Consider the following 20,285-nt stretch of genomic DNA (forward strand, 5'->3'; position numbering starts at 1 on the left):
TGCTATGAGGCCTCCCTCTACATGTGCTGGCTTCCCTGTGGTGGAGGGAGTCAAGCCTCCTCTGTTCCCCCGACAATCTTAATGATCAGATACTGACCAAATCTGCGGACTCCATGCCCTTGCTGAAGACCTCCCACTTCCTCCAGCCTCTGCTGCCGAAACGCAGCTCTTGCTCACAGAAAACTGGGTTGGGTTTGCAGATTTCTTTCCAAACCCACTCTTGTGCACCCCGTACCAACGCATGGAGCAAAGGAAGGAAACAAGTCAATCGTCAGTCCTATAAGGAACAGTATTAATTAGCCAGTTCAGACAGATATTTGCCATCATTAGTTTTTCTTTTTGTTAATGACTTTATCTTTTCATTGACGTATATATAGTCCGTTACAATGTGTCAATTTCTGCTGTACAGCATGATGTCCCAGTCATGCATATATATATACACACATATATTCATTTTCCTATTCTTTTTCATTAAAGGTTATTATAAGATATTGAATATCGTTCCCTGTGCTGTGCAGAAGAAATGTGTTTTTAATCTATTTTTATATATAGTGCTTAACATTTGCAAATCTCATCATTAGTTTCGTATTGTAAAGTATTGCCAGTTGTCAACCTTTATTGAAAATACTTAAAAAACCCGAGAGCCCAGATGGGCCAACTCACCTCCCCACCTCCACAGACCACTATCTCCATTAGCTACTCTGTCATACCCCACCTGCCTGCCACAAAACACAGCACAGAAAAAGAAATAAGAAAGAGAAGCCGGGCGCAGTAGCAAGAAATCAGAGTAAGAAAGCAGCATGTGAGAAAGCCTGGAGGGCCTTTTGGATGCCCTATGGGTGGTGGTGTCTAACAGGAAGACTAGAAAAGAGTAAATGAACAAACCAGGAATTTATGAGTCTGGTGCTTGTGCTGAAGTACGTGAACCAAGGAGCTGAGATACAGGCCGTTTTAGAAATGGTGCCCAATAGGGCCACCTCCCCCTCTACGGGGGTGACATTTGAATTGAGGCCTGCAGGAAGCCAACCAAGTGTGCCATGTGAGGAACACCTGGGAGGAGCCAAGGACAGGAGGGTTCCAGGCAGGGATCCCACCAAGTACAGAGGCCTTATTAGACAAGCCTCTCCCCAGGCCAAATTAGGACCTGGTGACGCTGTTGTCCTGAGCTTTCACCCCTTCTTGAATACCTGACCCTGACCCCCAAAGACAGTCATCACACAGAAGAAAGCCTTTCCCCATGAGGCCCTGGGGCAGTTGCTCCCACCTTCTCTTTCCCTCAGCCAGCATGGCATTCAGATCACTTTTATCTGGAATCAATTCTTGGCTATCAGTCACCTTAAGGAGCAAAAGGTTGAGGAACAGATCCATAATAAACTTATCTAACCTTGTGACTAGAATTGGCAAAAAGCCCCCTTCCCTTCTTTAATTACGTCCATATGTGCTTTCTCTGAGGGAGCAGCCGTTCCTGGGTTTGGCCTGGCCCATCGCTAGGAGAGCTTCCGTGTTCCGTTGGACAGTTGCACCTTTTGGTGCACTGATGAGGTGTATGTCCTGTGCTGGGTACATTTGCTAGGCTTCGGTGTTCTTTCGTAAGTTGGGCAGAGCCAGATGAGAAACATCCCCAGAAGGCTGCCACTGCAGGCAGGGCTTGGCTGTTGGGTTTGGAGCAGACACCAGCAATTTCATATCTGGGACCACCAGCGAGATGAGTTGCAGCATCAGAAGCCAAATGGACAGGGGAGAGTCTAACCTCTTATCTACAAAATTAGAAACAGTTCTTAAAATGCACAGGGCTTTTATTGATCTGCTCCCTAATAGCATTACAAGTAGAAAGTGGAATTTTTAATGGTTCTTAAGAGATCTTATAAATGTCATCGACTCACTGTCAATGTAACTTGGAGAATACAAGGAACCTGGGACTAATAAATAAGCCCCGGGCAGTGTTCTGGGGGAAATAACAGGAAGGAAGAGCAAAGTGCCCATGAAAGAGTGTCTAATCCCATGTGAATCTGGGAAGGCGACAGGAGCAGGAAAGTACAGAGCAGCCTGGGTCCAGGAAGACGCAGTGTTGCTTACTTGGCCAGGGCGTGGGGTCAGATTACTTGGCTTGAGATCTCAGTGCCACAGCTTATACTTCTGTGACTTCAGGCAGCTTATGTGATCATTCTAAGCTTCAGTTTACTTGTCAGTAAAATGAGGACAATAATAACGACACTTACTGAAAATATCAATCTGGGTGATTCATGTACAGAGCCTAACACTGAGCCCAGCCATTCGGTTTTCTTGATTACTGGACCCGCCTTCTGGAGCTGTTGAGGAATGCTGCTGCTGGCTGGCCTTGGCAATGGTTCTTCCCCGGGGGAGAGGGTAGCAGCCTTTACTCTTGAGTCTTTGCTTTATTGGGCCACATGTGGCCGCTAATTAGAGAGCAGTGGGTGGGCTGAGAAGAAGCACATTAAATAAAGCAAAGAGCAAGAGTCCTAAAACATGACTGCCCAAACATGATATGGAAATGTATTTCTAAATGTTTAACCCCTTCTCTCTCCCTTCCTGGCCCACCTCGTGGTTGTCACAGGTTTTACTCTGCATAACCTACACCCCGACCTTTGACCTGAACGGGAGCGCAGTGCTGAAGATCGCGGAGGTGAGTGCCCGCTTTCCCCTGGTCCCACCACCTTCGTGCTGCTGGTTTGTGCTGCCTGCTCACAGCTGCTCTGCCCCCATCTGGGATCAGCGTGGGGCTGGAGCTGAGCTGCAGGCAGCAGTGGGGTGAGCCCTTCTCTGCTCCTGACCGTGAGGTATCTCCACCAAGGCATCGGTCTGTGGGAAGCCGGCTGTGTGGGCCCCCATCGTCCATCGGAGTGCTCTGCATGCTTTGCTGTGCTTGACCTGAGGCTTTAACCACGGAAATAACAGCACTGGTTCTCCCGAGTCCGCTGCCCCTAGGTGTTGCATCTACTTTTTTCCCAAAGATTCATTGAGAAGAATTTGATTTTTTAAAATTACTTTTAAGAAACCAGGATGAGGGAGATGTTTACTGATTAAATTCCGTCCCCATCCCCTAAACCCTCACGAATACATTTTGTAGCGATCATTGGAAAGCCTCCTCTTTTCCATCTGTATTGCAGCCTAGAGTAGAATGTACCTTCCAACATTCCCAAGAGTGTGTCCAACAGAAATCCTGGCTTCCTGAATGTCTGGCATATGCCCTCGGCTTTTGGAAACATCATCGTTCCAGAGCTGTACTTCAATAAGCTTAGAATAAATTTCTTTCATTTCTTGAAAATCTTCAGGATTTGTATGTTTTGACAAGAGTACAAATGCAGACCTCAAGGGGCCAGTGATATTCTGAATTTTGAAATTATAGAGAAAAAAAACCTATCAGCAGTCTTTTTTTTCCCTTTACAATAAGGATTGCCATTCATTGAGAATCCCAGATAGACGCTTAGCACTTTGGGCATGTTTTCCTTTTTCTTCTTTTCTCCATCATTGCAAAAAATCAAAGTTTTGTACATTTAAGGTGAACAATTCCATGTTTTTCTGTGCATATGCTTTGTGAAACAGTCACCACAGTCAAGCTAATGAACATATCCATCATCTTACATAGTTAACATTGTCACGCGTAGTATTTGCATTGGCTGATACATGCGCTTTTACAGTACCGTGTGGCATTAAAGAGTGAAAATTGAGGAAAAATTATTTTTGCGCACATACAATACTTTTATGTGTCTCTCAAAAGAAAGAGCAGCAGACAGCTAACCCCTCACTAGAACGTAAATCAGTTCTCAAATGCATATTTATGTGAGTGGGAAGAACACTTTTCTTTACCACGTTTGTATGTTTCACTCGACATATGTAAAGAAAGAGAATACCTATCAATATTTTTAGTTGAAGTTTAAGAGATACTTGTGAGTGAGCTCATCATTTGTAGGTTCACTTTTTTTAAATAACTGTGGTGAGAACACTTAGCATGAGGTCATAACCAAAAAAAGTGTGCAATTCAGTAATGTTACCTACCGTGCAGTGTTGTACAGCAGGTCTCTAGGACTTACTCATCTTGCATAACTGAAACTTTATACGCATTGAATAGTACCTCTCCATTACCCCCTTCCCACCGGCTGTCCCCTCCCCGCCACAACCACAATTCTACTGTCTGTTTCTGAGTTTAAGTATTCTAGATACCGCATGCCAGTTCACTTTTAGAATGACAGATGTAATTTCTGATCAGAGCAAGAAACAGGATTGGGATGTAAGAGGCTTGGTAGTTATCGTCTATGTGAAGGACAAGAAAGGATGCAGCGTGTCACTGCCTAGACTGGCTCCCTGCTGAGCAAGGGGTGGGGAGGGGACAGGTTGTTGTAGGACACTCAGGAGTGGGGAGGGCGACCAGGGATTCCCAAGTGGCCCCTAGAGAGGAGGGTGTCTTTGTCATCCTCATAGGGACTAGGTTTTGAATGAGAATCTGAAAGGTTTGAGATACAATTCCTCAACAGCCATGGACCAGCCAAGTCAAGGGTGTTTCCTGAGGGTGTCTGGAAGCCAGAGTAAGACTCAGCAGTCCTGTGTAAAGAGGATGAAACGTCAAAACACCGTGGTCTGAACCAAAATGTATAAAGGAAAAACAAAATTTTTTTTTTTTTTTTAAAGAAATCACAGCCCAAGAGACATTCAAGCTTAGTGGTGAAAGCGTGGACCCTGGCGTCGCACCGTGTGGATGTAAATCCTGGCTCTCCCACCTCCGAGTGGTGCTGCCTTGGATACCTCTCTGGTATCCAAGCTTGTTCTCTCTGTAAAAACAATGCTAATAGCACCTATCTCCCTATCTCCTGGCGTGGTTGTGCTGGTTAAACAAGAAAGATAGATTTCACGTAAAAAGCTTTTAGTGCAGGTCCAGCCACACAGTAAACGCTCGGTCAAGGTTAGCTCTGCGGTTATGGAGCTGCGGACTGATGATAACGCCCAAGCTTCCACTGAATGATGTTGATCCGACCAGGACTCTGAAAGCCTGGGTCATTGATGAAGCCAGCTCTGGAGGGAGCAGGAGCAAGCTTACTCCCTCTTGTCCCAACTGAAGCCCACTGAAATCCCCTAACTGGACAAGCATTCCCAGCAGGATGTCAGTGTGAATGCAGGTCGTGAAGCAGGGGTCGGATCAGCATGGGAAAATGTGGTACTTTCAATGCTAGTTTTGACTTATTGTTGGCGACGGAGGCTTGTGACTTAAAAAATTGACTTTTCACCCCTTTTTGATAGTGGGGACCTTCCCTTGACAGAGCATAGGCTCCCAGAAGATGCACCCTGCCTCTCCTGCAGACCCACAGGAAGGCCCTTGTCCGTGACAGGACTTGACAGTTGAGACTCGTGCCTCACTTCGATGCACCACTCTGCTTTGGTCACTGGACACCCTGGAGATTCTCCAGCGTGGCAGAGGGTTGGGGACTGTTTTGTAAGGACCACAGTAGTCACCGCTTCACAGTGCTTTTGATAAAAGGCAGTGGGCAGAATGGCTCCTCTGGGCTAGCCTGGACCTAGCATGGACACCAGGTTCAGAAGAGTAAGAATCCGGCTGGGCAGCCCACGGGTAAGGACATCTCCAAGCCAGTCTGCTGAGAGAGGCAGTGGTCCAAGAGCATGATGAACACTGCAGATGCCAGCACCCAGGGCTCACTCCATCCAGTGGCGCCGATCAAAAAGCCAGTAATAGAAACACCCTAGATAGTGTTCTTCCTGCTAAGAATAGTGGATCTTTATCCATCAGGCTGGGCTGCAACTCAGCGTACTTCCACCAGGCATAAGCTAGAAGTCTGGGCTCACTATGGCCATTCCCTCTCAGAGCTGATCGTTCTGAAAAGGCTTAAAAACATAACATCACTCCTTGTGGCGAGAGATGAGTGTATATACTCAGAGACAGTGTTACACAGCTGTCCCTAATGCTTAACAGTTACTCTCTGCCAGGCACCGTTCTAAGAATTTTCCCTGTATTAAGTCACACAATCCCATAGCTTTCCCTGTATTAAATCACATAATCTGCACAGCGATACTGTGAGGCATGAACTATTATTGTATTTTATATCATAGTATTTTACAGATAAGGAAACCGACATAGAGAGAGGTCCACCAACTTTCAAAGTCACAGCTGGGAAGTGTTAGAACCAGGATGCAATTCTGGTCCCTACAACTGAGCTTCTAGTCTTTATACCCTGTAGCATGTGCCGTCATAGTTTGGCTGTGAAAGGGTCACTCACAGGGGCTCTTAAGCTTGCCTCTGTGGAAATTGGTGGTAACCTTCAAAGGAGCTGCCCCTCCCTTCATCCAGACCAATCCCAGGCCTGAGCACCCTGCAGACAGCGTTGAAGTTAAACTAATCTTGCCTTTTATCTTTAGAATAGATCTTTTTATTGAGAGAATGCTATGCCCCAGTTGACTACCAATAATGATTCAGGATGAAAACAACAGATCAGGCTTACAAAAGGTTACATAAGTTCCTACAGAAGGCTATTTTCAGTAGTTACTTGATTAAACTTTGACTTGTCTTTACTCTCTTGAAACAAACTCTTTCACGTACGGGGTACTTACTATTGCAAAGCATTGGAGGCCTGACTTTTATGTTGGTGGTTCTCACCAAAGGCTGCACATTTGAATCACCTGGAAAGTGTCAGCAAAAATAAGATGCCTAGGGTGGCCCTAGGAATTCTGAGTTTTTTGATCTTAGAGGGACCTGGGCATACACATTTTATAAAAGCCCCCTGGTTGACTCTACTGTAGAAGTCAAGTTGAGAATCACTGCCCTGTTACTGCTCTCTCCCACAGGCTTTGTTGTAAAACTATATTGAAACGAGCTGTTAGGCTCTAAAACCTCGAGGGTGGTCCGCTAGGCCCATGCACGGAGCCCCTGGGAGCTTGTTAGAAATGCAGGACCTCAGGCCCCAACCCAGACCTCTGAATAAGAAGGTACCTTGTAATAAGCTCCCCCACGTGATTCATTTGCATATTAAAGTTTGGGAAGCACCGCCACAGCGACCATTGGTCTAATCTCATGAAAGTGAGAGCTAAAGATAGTGGGTTTATAGACCTAAAACCCAGGTAGGGCTGCCCTGCGGCCACCCCCACGGAGTCCAGACCCCCACACAGCAGCAGCGTCCTCTCAGTGCAAGATTGTGATTCTTCTAATCTCTCTTGTCTTTCATTAACTTCTCCTGCCAAATCGTCTCCACATTTGTCATTGCTGGATAAATATTTCTTAAATTTTTTGGCAGTTTAATCTGCTGCAGAACCATCCCACTCGTCCTTCTGAATGGGTGTTTCCATCAATAAGACCCACCGTCAACCTTTAAAAGGGTAGTGGGGATGCCATCCCCCCATCCATATTTATGTAATCTATCAAAAGGTGAGCATGGAGTAGACCTATTGTATGAAAAGCACAGCAACGGCAGATAATATGGATCAGGAGTTACAGATACTAGATTATTACATGAACAATGTATATGTAATTTAAGAAAGGATAATAGTAGAATCACTTGAAATCACTGTTTACTTCAGATAGACATGATAGGAATAAGCATTTTTCTTGCATTTCCTTCATTTCCATTTCCTCAGATTTGCAAGATAGCTTAGAGTCATTCGGTTTTTCACCAATTTGAAATTTGCTAAAGAAGTACTTTTTCGCTGACAGAAAGAATCAGCTACCAAAGAGAGTTCCTACTGCTGCCAAAAGTAACAGTATTCTCTAGACTTAGTGAAACCCAGAGCGTTTGCAGGTTCTCACGTGCTTTTCACCTGCTAATTGAGCCTTTGAAAAATCTGCATCCCTGTTTGTTTGTTTTTGTGTGTGTAGCGAAAGATTTTAAAGGTTTTATTTAGCAAAGGGAAAGAACACCTCCAAGAGTGAGAGGTGGGCTGATCCAGTGGCAGATAGCAGTGGTCTTGTTTGCCCCTTTCTCTTATACCTTCCCTTAGGCTGATTGACGGCTCTTGCCCCAGGAGTGCTTAGTCATGCTTGTCCCCTTTTGCGCATGTCCTTAGACGTGCATCTCTATTTTTAAAGCAAGATATTTCAGCCTCAAACTACCACTCAGCTCCTAGAAGCTTTCTTGGATGTAGCCGAATTTTTCTTATAAAGAAGTCTTTAACTTAAAAAAAAAAATTCTTTTCTCCTATTGTCACTTTTGCTATAGCTAGGGAAACAATTCATTAAAATACCTGAAAATAAGTCACTTAAAATTTCCATGGAAATGTTGGGAAATCCAGATACACTCTCTTCTTTCTTACTCTAGTCTGCATTGAATGCTATCAGGAATAGTGCTTACCCTGAAGCCTGTTATCTGTTGATCAGAAAGTGGGATGTGTACTTAAGTAGGAAAAATGAGGCTGTTTTCCCAAGATGCTGCTGGAACTATAAAAGAATCATTAAGCGCTTAAAATGTAAATAAGAGGGTAACCTTCGTTTGTGGCTCTAACTTTAACTTGCTTCATTAAATTGCAGTAATGACAGTTTTTCAGAATAGGGTCTTCCATGATGCAGGAGGAACATGAAATACCAACCAAATTTAAAATTGTACAGTTAAGAAATATCCAACATGTTTTGTGTTGAATTTCATGAATTATTGTTAAAACTCCATATGGCTACATAATTCTCTTCATTAGTTTGAAGCTGGTCCCTTAGTATTTCTCTATTATGTCCAAATTAGCAAATATGTTGAGTGCTTCAAGGATCGTTACCTTAGTATAGGAAGAATGTATTTTTAGTTATTCAAATCCAGGCTTTTTATATTTCAAATATGTGCTATTAACCACTACACTTTATTGCTTCTTAGAAAATGTTAGTGAAATCTTGCCATGTTAATATTGCAACTGATTGAAATTCTTGGTATTCTTACCCACCTTGGCCCTTTATCAAGGCATTTAGTTGGAGAATGGCGGTATGGTGGTTTTGGATGTGAGGCGGAGGTATTGATACATTTCACCTTTTCTGTGAGCATAGATTCAAGTGACCATTAGGCATATGCCACTTTCTTGGGTATCTTTACACGCTGATACTCAGTTTATCTTTTCTGAACGTTGTGTTACCATCAGAGGATATGGAGTTAGCAGTCGTTCCACTTGTTACCCCGGGAGCTTAAAACACACTGAGGCTCAAGATCGGCTGCCAAAGATTCTGATTTCATGGCTCTAGTTGTCATTAAAGTATTTTTTAAATTGTGCTGACTTATTTTGAAATATTGAGTGATACTTTTTTTTTTCACTCTAATGTGGTAGTATTATTCTGAGCCATACCTCAAATAAAACATTATACAATTAAGGAGCAGATAGTCTCCAGAAGACTGGAGTGAGAAAATTCCGTTCTAAGGAGATTCTCCACTTTTCCTTCTAGAAACGTTTTCTTTTCTTCCTTGTGGGCCAGTCCCTGGACTGACTTTGGTGTGACTCCTCTGAGGTGTCTGTTGTTTGGCTACTTACTGCCAAATGGGCTTTGAGAAAACTAGTCCTTGACAAGACACTTACCACTTCGCATTAACCTCTGATACGCATGGCTCTTGAAGAACTCACTTGGTGTTACACACTGAGCAATGCAGAGGTCCTCTCTGCTTCATTTTAGGCTGGTTAACAGGGCATAGTTCAGTAACCCTCTGCAGACTAAGCAGAAAGCTCTGCCTGAGAAGGTGCAGGAATGGATGGGTTGAGGTGTCTTAAGTCATTTTCAAATGCCAACTAAAGCCAAGAGGAGCGTGGAGGGGGAAAGGGAAGCCACAGTCAGTTTTCCATGGATGCCTGGTTGTTGTAAGAATGTCCTTATAAATTGAGATCCAAAAGAAAACCAGCAAGTTTCCCTTCCCATCCATGGTGATCATATTTTCTTATACAGATATTTCTAGTAATAATGAAACAACTTCAGTTCACGCTGTGTGTCTGTGTGTGTACCTGTGTGTCTGCATCAGCAGGACCCATCTAATGAGATGCGTCCTGTCACATACCCATCTGTTGCGCTGTTCACCTGGAAATGGCTGAGCCACTGGGCTGTCATCATGATTCAACATAGAGTTTAGACTTAACACAATTCCCTTTGGTTCTGATGGGATCAACAAACATTCATAGTCTTCCCTATATAAGAGACATTTCTGCTTTCTCTTAGTTTACTTAATCTCTGATCCTTTCTGTCTTTTTATCACATAAATTATTTTTCATCTCCATAAAAACTTTCCAATTAGAAACATACTAGCTTTTCTCTTTATAGAACTCATTCGTCAGTACCATGCACTGTTTTAACAAAGCTGTCCCACTAACCCCATTCAGGTAGGAAAGAAAAGATAAATGCAGTTCAACAAACTGAAGGTCATATGTACTTTGCAAAGCTAAGCCAGCTTCTACTATGGCAGCTTCTTTAAAATTGATGATCACTTTGGCCAATGTATATTGAACGTCTGCTGCCTTCCACTACGCTGCTTCATACTTAGTACTAGTGATTCCACCGTGGGTTTAACCTAGTACTGTTATTATCCGTCTACTGACTCGGTGATATAAGTCTTGTATTGCTTATGTATGGCTTGCTGACTTGTGTTTTCTTGTTCTATTTCCCTCTGTTTTGGGGGTTTGTTTTGCTTCATTAACCGTGTATGTCTTTGCCCTCAGTTGTGTTTAGCATGCCATAAAACCGGACGTCCACAAATGCATGAAATGATCAAAATGTCCCTTACAAAACTCCTCACTGTCCTGTGTCTTCGTGCATTTCCTGGCGATCGGGGCCTGTGGCTTCTCACAAGGTATTTGTCTTGCCCTTTGAGCCTCTGGCTGAGGGGCAGGACGGAGGCTTTTTAAGTGTCAGTTCTGCACCGTGAAAGTGAAAGGCATGGGGAGAGCTGATACTGGAGATACGAACAGAAGAAATTGATGAGCCCCTTTCGCAGAAACTCAGCCTGACCTTGGACATGGTATTCTCTGAGCTTCTTTGAATCAGTGTGCTCATTTTAGCACGGCCCTGAGGTAGAGGAAGAAAAACATTCACAGAGTTAAAAATCATTGGCCTTGAATTACAGTGGTCTGGTTTAAAATGGAAACCCTAGTTCTGCAAACCTTACTGATTCACCAATTTATCATTAGTTTAGCAAGTTTAAGAAACTTTTCTTTAGAAGCTGTCCAGATAGCCAATAAAGCATTTCTTTCTGGATACCTAAAGAGAGCAATATTAGAAGATACCTTCATCATTTTTATGTTTAAAAGGATACTCTCTTGACATATTCAGTATTTATACTCCCAACTTCAGTAACATGAGCTCCTTGGATTAATCCTTTTGTAAAAAAGCAAACTAAGCATGCCTTCCTTTTCCCTGAATAAAATGCCTCTTGCAATTAGTAATTTTCAGTGTTGCATGTGTAGTAATAGCACCTAAACATTAAATATGGTGGTGACATTAAAACTCAAAAAAATACATTTGGTATTTGTGAAATTCGTCTGTTTACAGCACTGTTTGTGTTGCTTTAAATCCAGTTTACTTGTGCTTGCTTTTTTGGGTCTAAAGTGACTGATAGAATTTTTTAAGGGAGGCTATATATAGTTCGCAGTATTCAGGAAAATCATGTTTATGTTAAGTGTGTAGTTCAGCTCTCAAAATAGCTGTCTCTTATCTTTAATGCTTCTAAGGCTTAAAATTCCCCCTTAAATTTATAACGTCAGAGCTTAGAGATCTTAAAGATCAACAGTTATAAAGATTTCTTGGGAGACTACAAGATTTAAAGGAAACTGTTAGATCCTAAGGTATAAATAGTACTAGTGTGCCTAATTACACCGTGGAGAATTTGGTTTCATCCAAGTGAATCACTGCACTCAGTTAGATGTACCTTCATAGTTTTTAAACCATTTCATCACATGCAAAAGTAAAAGCCTTTCAGGATTAAAATACCTTTTTTCCTAAGTGTGTATAAATTGTACATTCTAATCCAAGATCAGAGAAAATGAATTTAAAACTGACATGCCCTAAATGGTAGTTTGAAAAATAATTATTTTGGAACTTGCTCTTATTTTTTAACTTAAAATAAATTAATCTAAGCCAACTTCCAAATACACTTTCGAGTTTTAAATGCTCATTTGGAATATTAAGCATTCAAGGGGAGATACATTAAACTGATAGAAGATATTTGCTTTTATCTAGTTAATATTACCAAAAAGGTTATTATAATGAAGCCTGGCAGGAAGGTCTAGCTTAAGCAGTAGCAGCAACGAAGGTTTAGTTTCTCTCCTATCTCAGTTATCAATCATCAAATTAAATTTACCATTTAGGTGAGAACCCCATATTTTCATTGTAGATAGTCTTGAAGTTATTCCTAGAAAAATAATTTAGGTATATTAGATCTTTTTTTTTCTTTTTTTGCATCTAAATATGCTTAGAAAATAGAAAGGATAACATACCTTGTGGAGAGGAAAAAGTTGGCAAATTTAAAGCACACATTTATCATTATGGTCATCCTGATAGCTTCTGAAAGAATTAGAGGCAGTAAAATCAGAAAAGTCACACCATTTAACATCACCATCATCAAATGAGGGTTGCTGGGTTGGTTTTTTTTGTTTTTGTTTTTTTTTTTCCCACATTGTGATTTCTTCATGCTGCAGCCATCAGGGTGTCTTCTTATGTTCAACTAGACATTTAAACTCACGAGACCCCAGTTGGCCACGACTGGCATTATGTTCACTAAGCAGGATATAGAACAGGGGGCAGAAGCAAGGCAACATCAGGCACTTCTCTTTCACAAGAGCCCTTGCTGCAGCCCAGAGGCCAGTCTCTGGCTCTCAAATGTTGGCTTAGGAGCATGAAGATGAGAGCCACCTCAGTGGATACAGAGTCACCTTGGCTCAGGAGTCCTAAGTTTCAACTATATAGGAATCAACATTCCATAACAATTCCATGAGCAGAGCTGACGGTCCCCTCAGAGGATGTGATCAGTGATAAGTCACCCAGGGAAACCCAAACCTGTGACTTCTCACCAGGTTTTTTATGGTCCATTCACAGTTTTCCTATTTCAGATGCAGGTTGGGGGACATTTTTATCCTAAGCCATGCTGCTGAGTAACACAGCCGATGTGTCCACCTTTATCAAGTTTCCAGAAGAACCCAGAGAGAGAGTTAATTCAAGGTCAAACTTGTTTATAGAGCAGGAATAAAAGGTTTCATTAACTCTTTCCCCACACTTCGTAACTCAGGAGTTAATAAATTCTGTTCTGGTTTGCCATGGAGAGAACTTTTCCGAATTAATTTCCAGCCACCTGAGTTTGTTTTAAGATAGAATGATTTGGCATATCTAAAAATCACTCATTTGCATTCTTCTGTGATTCTCAGAATAATAGCTTCTAAGAGTGATAATCCTTAGGGAAGTATTACTTTTCCTGTATGATTAAAAACAAATGCCCAGGGATTTAGAATATTTACCAGGATTCATTGGTAACTGGTCCTAAATTAGGCTGACTTTCTATTTAAGAGGAATTTAATATCCTCTCTAGTTAACTCCAAAGCTTGTTGGTAATGAGCTGATATCTACAGAGCGTGTTTGTTGCTATCTTTTTCTTTACCAGGTGTGCATTGAAACATACATATGTAGCTGTCACCAGCGTAGTATAAACACTGCTGTGCGGGCAACTCTCAGTCAAATGCTGAGTGACTTGACTTTACAGTTACGACAAAGGCAGGAGAATACGGTGAGCCTCGCGGTACCCACGCGTTCATCCCGGTCTTGCCAGCGTCTCTGTGTGACTGCATGCGGAGTGTCCCACATCCTGCATGCTTTCCCCTCCCCCTATCAGGGCTGCTTCCTGCTGAAACATTAGGAAGGGCTAGCTGGGTTTGGAAGAACACTTGTTTATATAAATTAAGCTCTTTAAATATGTTTTTATATGTTTCACTCCACAGCTTGGAGGGTTTATTTTTCCTTGTGGTTTCTGTCATTTTTTAATCATTATTTTAAAATTCACTATTCTTTTAAAATCACTTTTAAAGCTTTTCAGACTGAAAGATTTTACATAGAAATATTGTGATATATTAGCAAATACCAGAAGTAAATTTGAAATTAAAAAAATTAATAGCAGTTAGTTATGTGCTTTGAGGTTTGTTTTATGTTTTTCTTTGTTCAATAAAAGGCGGTGGCAGGAGGTCTCCTTCACCTGCTGGTGCCATCAGGGAAAAGCTAAATTTGTCTTCTCTTTTTCATTAAAGCCCACTCGAGCTTTTTGCTCTCAACTTGATCAGATTGTTTAAAATGAACGTTCCTGGGAAAATTGTAAATGTAAACAGCTTCTTGTATCTGTTATCTTCTGGGAATGTTAATGAGGTGATGATTCCTCTTCAAAATAGGTATTTTTTTTTAAATCTGCCTCTCTAATAATTCAGATTAAAATTCTTTTGAAATCTGCAAGTAGTATTCTGAAATGAACACTTTATTTTTTTTTAGAATGAGAAATCTCAGTAGCAGTTCAAAGTAGCTCAGAAATTAATTTGACAGGAAGAGCTCGTGTTTAACTTCAACTATTTCTAATTTTTAACTTCAATTATTTTCTAGGTTTTAGACAATCATAGAGTTGAGTGGGACCTTAGAGATTATCTGGTCAAATTCTTTTATTCCTCAGAAAAACAGATGGGGAAGGTGAAGCCCAGAGAGATGAAATTAGAATCTAAAATTAATGAGCTTATCAGTGAAAGAGCCAGAACAAAACCCCTGGTCTCCTTACTGACTCCCAGTCCAGGTTATTAATATGTGGCCTGGCAGCCAGTGCTGAAAAAAAAACAACACTAATCTGAAAAAAAAATACCTATTGATTTTCTTTTGTGTTTGTTATGTCCAAAGCCCACATTTCTATTTTAAAAAATTGTTTTAACTTGAGATATTTTTATTGCATTAGCTTATTCTCTGTTGAAAACTATTTCATTTACACTAGGATTTTGAATATGGTGGTGTAGGAATATTAGTTTAAAAAAATTTATATCTATAAATAGAAAGCATTAGAGAGAAAAGTATTTTTAATGGAAATAAACCTAAGATTTTGAGAATCCTTCCGTTAGCATACAGTCATATTTCATGCTTGCTAAGTGGCAATATGACGGGAAATACTGTAACAGTAATGGTATCTTAATGTTTTAAGATGAAGCACTTAAAGGAAGCTGTGTAGTCCCAAAGTGATTTCAATTATATTAGTTTAATCATGTTTTTAAAACTTTAGGAGAATTTTAGGTTTCAAGTAAAATGACTCAGCTGTTGATTTCATCTTGCTCTTCCGTAAGGATGATAACAGGTATAGCTGTAGAGGTCTGGATAAAACTGGAGGGGTGTCTGCCTCTGTCCTGCGTACTATGCAGCCAATCAGCCTTCTGTTCCTGCTCATCACTGACCATATGGACTCACCCCAATCGGAGGCAAGATTCCAAATTAGATGGAAAAATCAGTGTTTCCTGTTAATTTCCTTTCTATTACTCATGAGGTCCCTAGAGATGTTTTTTTGTCCCAGAAAAACATGATTCTCAGGATGCTAATATTTGAAGCATTTATGATGTCTAGTAGAGGGAGACACAAGTTTTGCCGCTTAAGAATGGTTATTTTTAGTAGCTTTTTAAAAAATGATACAGTGCACTGTGGGGCTTAAACTTCCATGGGGTTGTGGACCCTTGAATGAATTACTTTTGGAACTGATAGACTCGGGTCCAGACATCATAGCCTTTTCATAAATACCATGAGTAAAGGACCACTATCAAGAGCCCGGGGGCGTACTTAGGTAAGTTGGCAGAGCCCAGAGCACTTGGATGACATTTTGTTTCCTAGATCTTTCCATTGTTTGAGTCACGATTTTTCTTGCCCAAATTTCCTAATTGTCTTGTGTGTGTCTCTGTTACTAGATAATTGAAAACCCGGATGTCCCACAGGAATTCAGGAATCAAGGTATTGGATTTGATTTTTGCGAGTTCCGTTTAAAAAGCGGTTGTAAGAACATCTGCTATGTGCTTGGTGTGGGGATATAAAGCTGAGTAAAAGCTCTCAGGGTGGTTCACCGTTCTCCTTGGAGGCTCTGCTTAGCTTCAATCAGCGGTTGTTTCCTTCTGTTCCTACACTGTATGCCAGCCATGCCTACTTCTGTTCCAACCGTGGCGGTGGTGGTGGGGGTTAACTCTTCACATCCCTTTCTGCTGGAAGCTGGTTTTTGTAACAACTTCACTCTTCATGAAATCAAGTTAATTTATTGATTGCTAAAATGAGAACTGAAATAGAGAATTGCAGAAGCCTGCTTGGCATAAAGTGCTATTGCACCTGAAATATGTTTGCAAAATACTGAGTTTTTTAATATGAAAAATGAGTCTTCTCACGGGGAATCTTGTAGAAGGACAGACAGCCCCGTTAAAGTAGCAGGTGAAATCAGAGTAAGGAATCTCTCATTCTGACCCACAGGAAAGGAAAAAATAGAGGTCCGTGCATAATTCACAAGCACTTTGATTTCTTAAGAATGTTTGGTGGTCTTGTTTTCTGAAAGAGGATGAAAAATTCAATTATCTGAATAAAATATTGAAAATATGAGTTTTATTTCAGATTTTATTTAGTCATTTTAAAGCTGCTGAAAATTTTTGCTTTTCTTAGATATTTTTGCCAGTTAATAATGGGGAGAAGGGGTTGGGTAGAGAAAGATGAAAAAGAAAGGGAATGCAAGGAGAGAAAGAGGTAGCTAAACAGCCACAATTAGGAGAAAGCATAAATGAAAGAAATGAGAAAGAGCGATGCTCTAAGTCATCTTCTAAAGCATGGCTTGAGCGTGTTGTTTTGGTCACATCCTGCTGTGTTCTTGGGCCATAAGTGCCTGCAGCATCTTTTCACCTTGTGAAGCTCTCAGTGGTGTGTTCCAAGATTTCCCACCTGTCTTTTCCTCTTTTGGCTATTGCAGTTCCCAGAACATCCTCACTTTAATGTAGGGTGATTTTATAAACTAAAAAAAAAGTCGAAGTCCTCTTGGTTTATGTTGCGTCTTTAACAAATATAGCAGCAAAAAATTGATGGACTTGTTTGAAACTTACCTAAAATTGAGTTTCAGGACTAGATACAGGTTTTATTTATTTTAAACTCTCTTTTATCATCGTACTTGATCATTTCTCAATTTTTTTCCTGCATTTAAAGATCTTAAATTCTGAGCGCCAGCCATTTCTTGTTCCCCTGTCCTCCTCCAGTTTTCCTTTTATTTTCCTTCTTACACTCTTGCCATTTTTTCCTCCGTCTTTGACCTTATGGTCATTCATTCATAGATGCATTCATCAAATACTTGGCCACATTCGTAAAGATCACCGCAGGTTTTTATTTAAAAAAAAAAAAAAAAGCAAATGCTTCCACTTTTTCCTTCACCTGGCCCATCAGTTCTGGGACTTGGTTATTATTTATCCCATCTTGTGAAAGGGAAAACTGAAGCTGATCCAGGCTCACACAGTCACGAGTTGTGGGCCAGTCCCTGACCAGACTCCAAATGTCAGCCTTTTCCCAGTGCACTTCAGTGTGTCTGTGGAAGTTTTGTTGCTAGCTTCTGGACACGAACATGTTAGAGGGAAAATTATTTTTTCTGACACCAGCTGTTGCTGCACATACAACAAAGACCACATGCCCTGACAATGCCGGAGAAACAGCGAAAATAGGTGAAGTTGGTGACTAACTTATTTTGCCCCCTTTCCTTAGTTTCCTAGTTTGAAAAGCCCATCCTCCCTCCATGCTGCCGCATCCTCTCTCCCTGGGGTACAGCTCACGTCTGCTCAGAAGTCCCAGAAATTCAAGTGGTCAGAATAAAGGATGCATGTATGGTCTGCTGGCCTAAATACTGAGAAGACTGTTATCAATTGTGTTGTTTCTTAAATTGACCAAATCTTTTTTCTTTAGGTGTGAATGATTTTTATTTATGATAAACAGTCTTTCATCTCCTTTCTGGACTCTCTTTTGAGTGTTTTAATTCTTCTCTGTGATCCCTGTGCTGGCCTACGGAAGGCTCAGCACCTGAAAATCATCTTTTCAGTCCTGAGAGTATCAAAAGCAGAAGATAGAAAGGACTGTTGAGGGAGCCCACAGGGCCCCCCTGCCAATGTCTAATGCCCGTCACCTCCTCTGTTTGCAGGGTCAACAGTGGAGTCCCTCTGTGACGACCTTGTCTCCGTGCTCACTGTTCTGTGCGAGAAGCTCCAAGCCGCCATCAAGTAAGTGCCTTCAGCATCACTGCTCTTACTCACTAATGGCCTGTTTCTCAAGTAACTTTTGTCTACAGCATCACTTAAAGTTGCAGAGTATCAGGGCCGTGGTTCCCCCATTGGTATTCACCTGTCATTCCTGAGAAACAGCTTCAGTCACATTGGGCAAGCCTCATTCCCAAGTAGGATTACTGAAGCATGTAAGTTTTTGATGAGAAAATGGGAAAATAATACCTTGCAGAGAAGAGTTAATCTCTCAAACCTGGAGGTGAGTGGAAAGAACGCTGGCTCAGGATGATGTGAGGGCTAGTCCCAACCCGGCCTGTCCCAGGTGTGTGACTCTAAATGCATCTTCTCATTGAGCTGTGGCACCTTCCTCCTCTGTCCAGTGGCAGGGTTGGACTGGGTGGTCTTCCACTGTTTCTTCTAACATCTCCTAAGCCTATGAACTCACACACCTATCTTTAAAAAGAACACATTACTCTGACTTTTTATACTTGTCATTTATTTGCATGCCAGTTTAATCAGTGGTATTAGTTCATGTGTGATGTCCACTGCTCCAACTGTCCATGCAGTGTCATGGTAAGACAACTTAGGCATCTCTAGTAAAGCCAGATCATAAAAAGGTCAGACTTTCCAAGATGAGATGAAAAGCCTCTACCAGCTACATATGTAGTTAACTGCACAGTTCTGCAACACAGTATGATTCTAAAGTGCCCTTTGAATATGAAAACAAATGTATGTGTGTATATGCATGACTGGGACATTGTGCTGTACACCAGAAATTGATACACTGTAACTGATGATACTTTGATTAAAAAATATATATAAATAAATTAAAGTGCCCTTTGAGTTAGGGAAGATACATTAAACTCTTCTTTACTGCTAACTGGGACATTTGATGACTCTGAAAAACTTTTGCTTGTAGAATTTTCTAGACAGTCATGAGCTGGAAGAAGCAGTTCAGTTGCAGGCGTGAATGAGCTGTCTCACTTTGTTGGAAACTTGGCAGAAATTTGTTGATGCCTTTTGCTTATGATTATAATCACCCTCCTTTACTCTCATCAGTGCCCAGGCAGGGATAGGGTACATATTCACTGGGCCCATCCATGCCCAGAGTTTAGATCTCTTCTAGTGCAAACTCCTCCCCACCCCTGCCCAGTTCCTCTCCGTCTTGGCAGAGCCAGCTGTGATGGCAGAGCTAGAATGTGTTTCTTGTCAGCTTGTTTTTTTTCTTTCTGTACTACCAGAGTTGAATCACAACTGGCTCAACTGCATTGTCTTTGTTGGATTACATGGGTTAAAATCTTCTGCCCCTTATTAGCTCTTGACTTTAGGCAAAGATCTCAACCATCCTAAGCTTATGTATCTTATGATTAATTATTATTATCATGTTATATTATTTTATATTAAAAATATGTTATAATAATCATAATATTTAAGTATAACATAATACTATAAATTGTGTTCAATAGTGATACAATTTTAATATTAATATGCTTAATGATTATAGTATTAATACATTATTTGTATTATATCATTATAAATAATAGTAATATATATATTAGTAATATAAAATATATTAAGGTTTTTGTAAGGATTGAATTAGAAAATTAACCAAAAAGACTCAATGCCCATCACCCCAAGGTCACCAGGAACACCTGAGGTTAACGGGGTTAGGTTTAAGCTGCTACAACAAGGGATCCTGTACACCGTGGGGAATCATGGGGCAGCCAGTAAAAGGGTGGGTGTCAGGAGGAATTATTATAGGACCTGGACCTGAGTTAGGTAATTTGGGAGTGAGTTAAAGTAATTGGGGGTTCTGCTCAAGGATTGGGTACTATCAGGAAGGAGGAGGTAATTCTAGCATTGAGCATCTTGGTTTTTCTCTACCCAGTGAGACAGACAGATTGTCCCTGGAGAAAAAACAGGAGTCACTTACTGGCGAAGATAATATTTGTTCATTTTTGTAATTATACAGATTTTTTCTTAATCTCTATCCAGGTGTCAAGTAGATTGGCTTTCATCTTGTTCCATCACCGATGTTAACATTCTGTGCAATTGTTTATGTCCCCAGGGGAACACACAGCTGGCTGGTAGCAACTAGGCTG

At 41.1% G+C, this 20,285-nt stretch overlaps 1 protein-coding gene and 1 long non-coding RNA gene across 5 annotated transcripts in view; one reads left to right on the forward strand and one right to left on the reverse strand.

The window, feature by feature from the left end:
- ARFGEF3 (ARFGEF family member 3) overlaps nucleotides 1-20,285 on the forward strand; it is a 158,298-nt gene that overhangs the window by 54,521 nt on the left and 83,492 nt on the right. For all 4 annotated transcript variants that reach the window (XR_012075032.1, XR_012075033.1, XR_012075034.1 and 1 more), the window contains exons 5-8: nucleotides 2,576-2,644; nucleotides 13,557-13,679; nucleotides 15,865-15,907; nucleotides 18,105-18,183. Coding sequence is in view for 1 of the 4 variants with exons in the window: in XM_072965913.1 (XP_072822014.1) it covers nucleotides 2,576-2,644; nucleotides 13,557-13,679; nucleotides 15,865-15,907; nucleotides 18,105-18,183 (314 nt within the window). In the remaining 3 variants the exon portion in view is untranslated. The remainder of the gene's footprint in view (nucleotides 1-2,575; nucleotides 2,645-13,556; nucleotides 13,680-15,864; nucleotides 15,908-18,104; nucleotides 18,184-20,285) is intronic.
- Nucleotides 10,192-20,206, reverse strand: LOC140697735 (uncharacterized). The gene is made up of 4 exons (XR_012075036.1): nucleotides 20,117-20,206; nucleotides 12,400-12,466; nucleotides 12,264-12,314; nucleotides 10,192-10,972 (listed from the first exon to the last, which is right to left on the reverse strand). It is a non-coding gene; the product is annotated as an uncharacterized lncRNA (long non-coding RNA).

This window comes from Vicugna pacos, chromosome 8 (genome assembly GCF_048564905.1).
Source record: "Vicugna pacos chromosome 8, VicPac4, whole genome shotgun sequence".
In the NCBI taxonomy this organism is placed as follows: Eukaryota; Metazoa; Chordata; class Mammalia; order Artiodactyla; family Camelidae; genus Vicugna; species Vicugna pacos.